Here is an 8,530-nt window from a genome sequence, read left to right on the forward strand (position 1 = left end):
ATATAAAAGTTTTTTCTGAATGTTGATAGATAAATGGTTATATTTTTCTGTATTTTGCCTTTTTTTAATACTCCCAATTTTACACTTTATTATTTACATAGTATTAAAAAACTTAATCTTTTGAATGTCTTTTTATATTATTTTATATATTCCAACTATTTTACGAGTTCATTTTATCAAACCTATAGCTTATTAGCTATTCGTTATTTTTTCAGCAATTAGATAGTTTTTCGATTAACAAGTAGTTTTTCTGTTCAATTAGTCTTGTAAATTACAACTTTAATCACATTTAATGGTAAATATTTGCAATCGTATGCCCTAATGAGAACTTAGTGATATCGCATTGGATTTTATAAAATTTTAACTTATATTTATAGGTTTGCTTGTGATGTAAAGTTGTATACTTCTAAATTTCTACAGATTTCTTGTTAAAAAATTGTGAAGTTATAAAAATCATGTTATCGACTTTTTTGTTAATTGAATACTTTGCTAAAGTAAAAAAACGGGTTGAAATTTTGAATATTTTAAGAGTGATATATAAAGCGGTATATGAAAAGGGGTTAGGGCTTGAAACGGATACACATTCGGATTTCGGAGTATATTTTTTATAGGCCCAAAATCCGGCACATAATCCATCGGATCTAAGAGATCGGAGTGCGTCTGATGAAATCCGATCACCGGCGACGCCATAGCAGTTGATTTGCTTTGTTTGGATCCTAAGTCGACGCTCGACTTGCATTTTTCGTGGTTCAATGGGAGTTGTGATAGAGAGTGAAGTGTGGGAAAACAATCAGCCACTGTCCATATTCATATTCGTATCATGCTTACTCTCAATCGTTTGTTTACCTCAGAATTCGAGCAGGAGTTCCACTGTCTTCGATCAATCACTTCCGTCTTCTTTGCTTCGGTTTCAGAGAAAATTTCTTCTCGTGTTTTGCTCCGCCTCAGGTCAGCAGCTTCCGTTCATTGCCATTATCAGTTCTTCACTTTGCGTGAATAAAGTAAGTAAACTGAAAGCAAAATGCACTTATAGATGAAACATAGCTAGAATATGATGAGATTAACAATGGATTGATTATCTACGCATGATATATGTTATTATTGATTGTACATTTAACATTCAACTTCATTTAAGTTCATTTTTTAAAAATTTTCCCTAGGTCATTGTGTAAATAATCGAATAATGCTGAAAATTCAGTAATCAATGTTTGTTATTAGAACATTCAGTTAATTGAAGCTGGTTGTGCTACACCTTATACTTATTATTTTAAGATTTCCAACAGTTCTAAGTCTATTTTCTGAGCATTTTTACTTGAAGCTGCTTCAAGCTGGTTGTACACATAACTAAATGCATTTCTTACAGTTTCAAATGCTGGATTGGGTAATGACTCTTTATGTTTGATTCTTTAGTAATGGAAGGCATGTGGTCAGTGTTTGGGGAGTATGAAATGGCATACTTTGGATTTAACAAGGAGCAAATGGTGTCATCTCTCATCATCGGTTCTGCATCTGCACTCTTTGTTGGGACTTTCTTGGGCATGCTATCCGACTTAATGTATGTTTCCTTTCATGCCCTTTTTCCTCTTACTCTTTTCTACCTTCAAAGATACTGAATGCAATGCAACAAGTTTCTGCGTTGAAAAACTAGTGACATGTGATATAATGCATGTTTTCAGAGGTAGAAAGAAAATTAGCTTGTTGTTTTGCATCCTCCACCTTTTTGTTGCTATCTTGAAGACGATTTTCTCACATCCAAGCATTTGGTTAGCAAGTGTTTGCCTCTCTTTAGCCACTTCAATTTTTTTATTCAGTTTCGAGACATGGATGGTGGTTGAGCATGACAAGGTCTGTATGCCTTTTCCAATCTCAATATTTATTTTTTTAGTTTCTTCAGAACAATTTTTCATATCTTGTTTCTTTTTCATTGCAGCTAGGGCACAGGCTAGATTCATTGAATGAAATGTTTTGGCTTATGACATTTCTTGAGTCTGCATCTTTAATTGGAAGCCAAGTCTTTGCAAATTGGTTTATCAGCAATGATTTTGAGAAGAACATGCTTTCACCTTCCACTTTTACTGCTTTACTATCACTCATTAGTATCATTTTCATTGCACAAGAATGGAGGGAATCCCCACCTGCAACATTTAAGGAGTATCGTATATCATTCAAAACACATATCTTCTATGGTGAACACTTCATTCTCTCTCTCTTTTCTATGTAAAGATGCATCCTTTTAGGGTTTTAGGTTTTAGGGATATTGATTTCAGTGTCATATGTTTTTTTGCAGATAAAAGAATATGGTTATTGGGTTGGGCACAATCTTGTGTTCACTTTTCTGTTGCTGCATTTTGGATATTATGGGCTCCAACTATAGTGGTAAGATACTATGAACTATGATCCTACATCTATTATCTTTTAACATTGATCATGAACTTTACTTTCTTTTATTTCATTTTTCTTATACATATTATGATGATTCTGAAGAACACTTTTTCAAATTGAAAAGCAACAACATACTTACATTTGTTTCTTTATTATAGCATCTTCCTTTCATTTCTTTCTCTTACATCATTCCACTTTCATCTCTTTCTTATCAAGACATTAGACTTTGAAAAATCTACAATGTTTTTTATAGGGTGATGGGAGAGAAGTTAATCTTGGACTGATATACCCTTGTTTACTAGGAGCTAAAATGTTGGGAAGCACAATGTTTCCATGGTTCATAAATGGACCATTATCCATAAGAACTGAAGATTGTCTTGTATACACTTTCATCACATCAGGAGTTATTCTTTCTATTGTAGCTTATGATTATCAGGTATTTATTTATTTATTTTTTTAAATCCTTTTTATTAATGAAATGAAAGTAGAATGCTATATATATAATAAGGAAATAACTGATGAAAAACTTGTGTAGGAAATTGGAATTCTTGTAGGACTCTTTTGCTTGTTTCATGCATCTATTGGCCTCATTTTACCTTCTTTGGCACGTTTGAGAACGTTGTAAGTTATTATTTTTTATATATTTGTTTAGTTGGATGGAATGGAATAACAACGGAATGGAATGGACACAGTAATGGAATGAGTGATTACATTTCATGATCATGAAATGATTTTTTTTTTATTGAATTATTAAAGCTGCTTTATAGTTTATAAGTTTATACATTATTTAATCACAATCGATAATTTCTTTATGGGCTAATCACAAAAATGGGAGAGGAGTATTTGATTAAATATTTCAAAATAACCACGCTTTTCGTAAAATTAATTTTGAGGAACTAATTTTTTCTTTTTGTGTGTGTGTGTGTGTGTGAAATTACATCAAGATTTTGCATAATAACATCATTGTTTGACAAAAAAAGATTTTTTTTATAATTAAATATTTGTAATGAATTTTCCAAAATCCATTTTCCAAAATGGATGGTTATTTTTGTGATAGAAAAAAAATAATAGTAAAGATAATAAAAGCTCTCTAAAACTCAAATAAGATTATAATAACAAATATAATTTTAAATTCTTTTCAGAAAATAGAATTGTAAATTTATCTAAAACCAAAAATTTACATAAACAAAAACAACTTACACTGCAATTTCTAAAGACATGTTCTAGCCTACTTGTGATCAACACAACAAACACAGAGTTCTTTTTCATTCCAGTGGAATCACTCATTCCATTCCACTCCTTCACTGACTCCATCGAACCAAAAAAATACCTAAAATCAGTGTTTAAAAAAACATACAGTTATGTGCCAAATGAGTTGCGTGGAGGAATGATTACTCTCTCTTTAGCTCCAGCAAATGCTGCAATTCTTTTTTGTCTCATTCAGGTATGTTATTTATTACTATTATTATTTAAATAAAACTTAGTATTTATTTTTTTATAAAATTATTTTATTGATATAAATTATATTACAGAGGGGTTACAATAATAGCATTGAGAATTCCACTATCATAGCCTTTAGTGGAATTGGTTTATTATCAGCAGCTGTTTGCATGCATTTCTTAAAGCAATCTGGCAAACAATCTCCCCATCAAAACTTCCACAAACATTGAATTCCAATTCCAATTCCAGCCCTTGACTGGAATGGAATTCATGTTTGAAAGGTGTTATCGGGTGAAAAAGATTGGAATGGAATTCCTGCCCTTTTAAGTGTTTGATGAAAATGGTGTAGGCAATTCAGTTGTAAAAGTATATATATATGAGATTTATAAGTTTTTTTTTTTATTGGAATATGTAATTAAAGATTAAGTAAGTTACATTTTTGGTCCCTTGGTTTAGCATTTATTTATGGTTTTGTTCCCTAAAAAGCCGGATTGCAATTTTGGTCCTTTTTTTTATGGTTTGTAATGATTTTGGTTTATGTTCGAAGTAAATCGATGCGGGTTTAGTTGTGATTTAGGGAAACGAAAAACATGAACACGCATGATGTAATATTATAAGGATGTAAACATTATTAAACAATAGATATTTTTGAGAAATCGGATAAAGGGTAATATAGTAATTTTAGTTTGAACAAGGACAAAGAGTATTACAAAAACCTTGAAAAAATGCTAAAATTGTAAACACAACTTTTTAGAGATACAAAGTTGAAAAAAGAGCTAAACTAAAGGACCAATTTTACCACTAAAAGAAGTTTGGTTTGTAAAATATTTTGGAATGAATTAGAATTATTAAAAAGGTTTTGAAATTTGATGGATTTAAAATATATATATATATATATATATATATATATATATATATATATATATATATATATATATATATATATATATATATATATATATATATATATATATATATATATATATATATATATATATATATATTGTTATGTGTTTGGTTGATGTGAAATTGAAACAACTTCTTTTTTTTTTTTTTTTTTTTTTTTTTTTTTTTTTAATTATAATTTTTTAGAACAGCTGAAGATTAGATTAAAACAAAAAAACTAGCAGAAGAAGCTAGGAGATTACTTAGAAATAACTAGAAAAGGGTTTGAAAACGGTGAAACCCATCTAGCAGAAACTTTTGAATTTCTGAAGATAAACCAATTAAATGAACAATCAACTAAATTATCAAAAATCTTATCTCTTTTCGGAGCTACCTCTTCAAAAATTAGACCATTCCTATATTTCCAAATTAGCCAAATCCCAACAATGAGAATAGCTTCCATAGCATCACATTTCGTAGCCCCACGTTAAAAACTATCGATCCAAACAAACATGTATGATAAAGATAATAAATCAGGCCTAACCAAATCACACCAAATGAAAACTTTCCTCCATATAGAGAGGTAGAGCCATGACATAATTACTTAGAAAAATTCTAATATTAAAGGGTATGTTTGTTTACGATGTTCTAAAAGGCGCGTCATGGTGCGCGCCAAGGCGTGCCATGAAGTAAGGTGTGCTCCGCCGTTATGAAAATCTTCATGGTGTTGTTAGGCGTGACACTTGGCAAAGCGTGATATGACATGCCATGGCGCGTTAAGACATGTTATGACACATATTTTTTTGTTTAAGGCAAGTTTTTTTGCTCTTTGTTACGCCTTTTTTGATCGAGCATATAAGTATTATGTTTTTTGTAACATCCCAACAGTCAGATATCATTATTATTCTTTTTAGATTTCATATTTTTAAGGTCTACTCGACGAGTTGACGCTGTGACTCGTCGAGTAGCAGCGGGCCAGGACATATCATTTAATGAGTGACTCGTCGATTCGGCATGGGGGACTCGACGAGTAGGAGCTGGCAGTGGAAAACCCTAAATTTCAGGGTTTTTGCACCCTATAAATTGGACCATTAGCGCCTCCCACTGTCCTCTATCACCCCTTGAGAGCCAGAAACCCTAATTTCCGTGAGTGTGAGCTTGGAGAGTGTTTGGAGCTTTGAGAAGTGAATTTTGTGAAGGAAACTTGTAGATCAAGAGGCTAGCATCAAGGATTTCGTGTGGATCCAGAATCCACTCCAGCTTGGGCACGTTTTGGGAGGTAATAAGCTGTTACCTTAACCTCTTTTCTTCTAGAATCATTCATATGTGGAGGCTAGGGCTTTCTTTGGTTATTCATTAAGGGATTTTGTTATGGGAGCTAGATCTGAAGCTCAAACTTCAGATCTGAACCCCCTTTGAGTCCTAAGTCCATAAAGTTTCCAGCTCTTGCAAGGATGAGACTCTCCTAAGGTATAAAGCTCCATTAGAAACTTAGATTTGTCATTTCCCCTAGGGCCTTGCATGCACGTAAAGTTTGCAACTTTACGTGATAAACATGCCCTAGAAGCTGGGATCTGCAATATGGAGCCGCTGCATGGCTTAAAAAGCGTCTGTATGGATGACGGACTGAAGGGACTCGGCGAGTCGCAAGGTCGACTCGGCGAGCCACATGAAGATGGCCATGTACTCGACGAGTTGGATGAACAACTCGACGAGTCCGTTGAAGATTGCCTTGAACTCGGCGAGTCGTTCGAAGACTCGGTGAGTCGGCCAGGGTTTCTCCCAATCCCTGGACACGTATGATCTTGACGAGTTAAAGGGGAACTCGACGAGCTAATCAAGGATTTCACGACATCTCGAGTTCAGGGAGGACTCGACGAGTCGGTAAGCTACACTTGACGAGTCGAGTCAACATGTACTGTTGACTTTGACTATGGACTTTGACTTTAACCTAGAGTTGACCAGTTGACTTCTGAGGGTATTCTGGTAATTTGGAGATTTATGAAAAAGGGGTTTTATGGTAACTATAGGTGGTAAAGTTCGTGTTGGTGATTCGGGAGTTGAGCTTTCTAGTTCAGACGACAGTTGCAAGGTGAGTTATCCTCACTATACTAAGGGGTCTAAGGCACCAAGGCCGACCCATTGGATATGTTATCCTATCAGTGTTAGATGTTAAATATGAGTTGGTGTTGCAGGCTAGTGGTTATGCCAGTTAGGTAGACCTATAGGACTACCTGTGATGTTATATGATTATTGCATGTTCAGTAGTTATGTTATACATTATGTGGGTTGGGTTGAGGTTGTACTGCTCCATGTGGTAGCCAACAAACCCTAGAGTATTCCAGATATGAGCTGAGGGCCCGGTAGGCATTCCAGAATCGTACTGAGGGCTCGATGGCATTCCGGATACGAGCTGAGGGCCCGGTAGGCATTCCAGACTCGTACTGAGGGCCCAGGGGTAGTCCAGCTTGTAAAGATGTGGACCATTACATGCTGTTTTAGATTGTTATGATATGTTATTGTTGATATGGTTATGTGGACTATGTGTGTATCGATATGTTATTGTTGATATGGTCTCATTTACTATATCTGTTGTATGATTATCTGTTGTACCTGTGATTAGGTACATTTCTAGTGAACTCCTTGCCTGCTTTGGTTTTGTTCAACTCGGGGGCGAGTCGATCTTTTGTATCTCAGACTTTTAGTAGGAAGTTCAGAGTGCCAGTAGGCGAGCTAGAGTGTCTGTTGCGAGTCTCTATTGCCAACGAACACGGGGATTCTGCTACTTCGATCTACCGTGGATGTGAGATGCAGATCTTTGGGGGTGCCTTTTCCGATAGACTTGATTCCAATTCCCATGAGGGATGTATGCGTGATTGTAGGAATGGACTGGCTCAACCATTTCGGTGCCATGATTGATTGCGAGGGTCAGCGAGTAGTGGTTCGAACCCCAAGTGGGGGAGAGTTGATTGTATATGGTGAGGGCACCAGAGTGGGATTAGAGTTTTGTTCAGCCGCCAGGGCTCGACAGTTCATTCAACACAAATGTGCGGGTTATTTAGCGTATGTGGTGGATACGCGGGTCAGGGATCAGACTCCAATTACAGAGGTTCTGGTGGTCAGGGAGTTTGCTGATGTGTTCCTGGAGGAGTTACCTGGAGTGCCTCCGGAGAGGCAGGTCGAGTTCTGGATCGACTTAGTGCCAAGTGCAGCCCCTATCGCCAAGGCGCCGTACCGATTGGAACCACCAGAGATGCAGGAATTGTCATCACAGCTGCAGGAGCTGCTGGGAAAGCAGTTCATTCGTCCGAGCAGTTCTCCATGGGGAGCACCGGTACTCTTCGTCAGGAAGAAAGATGGTTCGCACCGGATGTGCATTGACTACCGGGAGTTGAACAAGTTAACGGTGAAGAACCGTTATCGACTCCCGAGGATAGATGATCTTTTCGATCAATTATTGGGTGCGTCATGGTTTTCCAAGATAGACTTGAGGTCTGGATATCACCAGGTTAGAGTGAGGGAGGAGGATGTGGAGAAGACCGTGTTTCGGACGCGTTACGGACATTACGAGTTCGTGGTGATGCCGTTTGGGCTCACCAACGCGCCAACAGTGTTTATGGACCTGATGAATCGGGTCTGCAGGCCGATGCTCGATCGTTCGATTATTGTGTTCATAGACGATATCTTGGTGTATTCCAAGACTCGAGAGCAGCACGAGGAACATCTACGGGAGTTACTGGGAGTTTTGAGAGGGGAACGACTGTATGCTAAGTTCTCGAAGTGTGAGTTTTGGTTACGAGAGGTCCAATTCCTCGGATACCTC

At 36.2% G+C, this 8,530-nt stretch overlaps 1 protein-coding gene across 2 annotated transcripts; it reads left to right on the forward strand.

Moving 5' to 3' along the window:
* Positions 1 to 541: 541 nt before the first annotated feature.
* On the forward strand, positions 542 to 4,687 carry LOC111880269 (uncharacterized). Of its 2 annotated transcripts, none has more exons than XM_023876684.3 (9): positions 542 to 948; positions 1,411 to 1,555; positions 1,677 to 1,845; positions 1,931 to 2,186; positions 2,288 to 2,376; positions 2,636 to 2,818; positions 2,918 to 3,003; positions 3,742 to 3,826; positions 3,915 to 4,687. In XM_023876684.3, the coding sequence occupies exons 1-9, from the start codon at positions 753 to 755 to the stop codon at positions 4,050 to 4,052; spliced, it is 1,347 nt and encodes a 448-aa protein (XP_023732452.1). In that variant the 5' UTR covers positions 542 to 752; the 3' UTR covers positions 4,053 to 4,687. The 2 variants fall into 2 exon arrangements, with proteins under 2 accessions (XP_023732452.1, XP_023732454.1); XM_023876686.3 differs by having other exon boundaries at positions 863 to 1,001.
* Positions 4,688 to 8,530: the final 3,843 nt, after the last annotated feature.

This window comes from Lactuca sativa, chromosome 3 (genome assembly GCF_002870075.4).
Source record: "Lactuca sativa cultivar Salinas chromosome 3, Lsat_Salinas_v11, whole genome shotgun sequence".
In the NCBI taxonomy this organism is placed as follows: domain Eukaryota; kingdom Viridiplantae; phylum Streptophyta; class Magnoliopsida; order Asterales; family Asteraceae; genus Lactuca; species Lactuca sativa.

What these genes read in the sequence shown, in the direction of transcription:
- LOC111880269 (XM_023876684.3), top strand. Translation starts at nt 753, where the DNA reads ATGGGAGTTGTGATAGAGAGTGAAGTGTGGGAAAACAATCAGCCACTG. An exon ending in TGGTGGTTGAGCATGACAAG is followed by an intron (nt 1,846 to 1,930) that starts GTCTGTATGCCT and finishes TTTTCATTGCAG; the next exon opens with CTAGGGCACAGGCTAGATTC. An exon ending in TATGGGCTCCAACTATAGTG is followed by an intron (nt 2,377 to 2,635) that starts GTAAGATACTAT and finishes TGTTTTTTATAG; the next exon opens with GGTGATGGGAGAGAAGTTAA.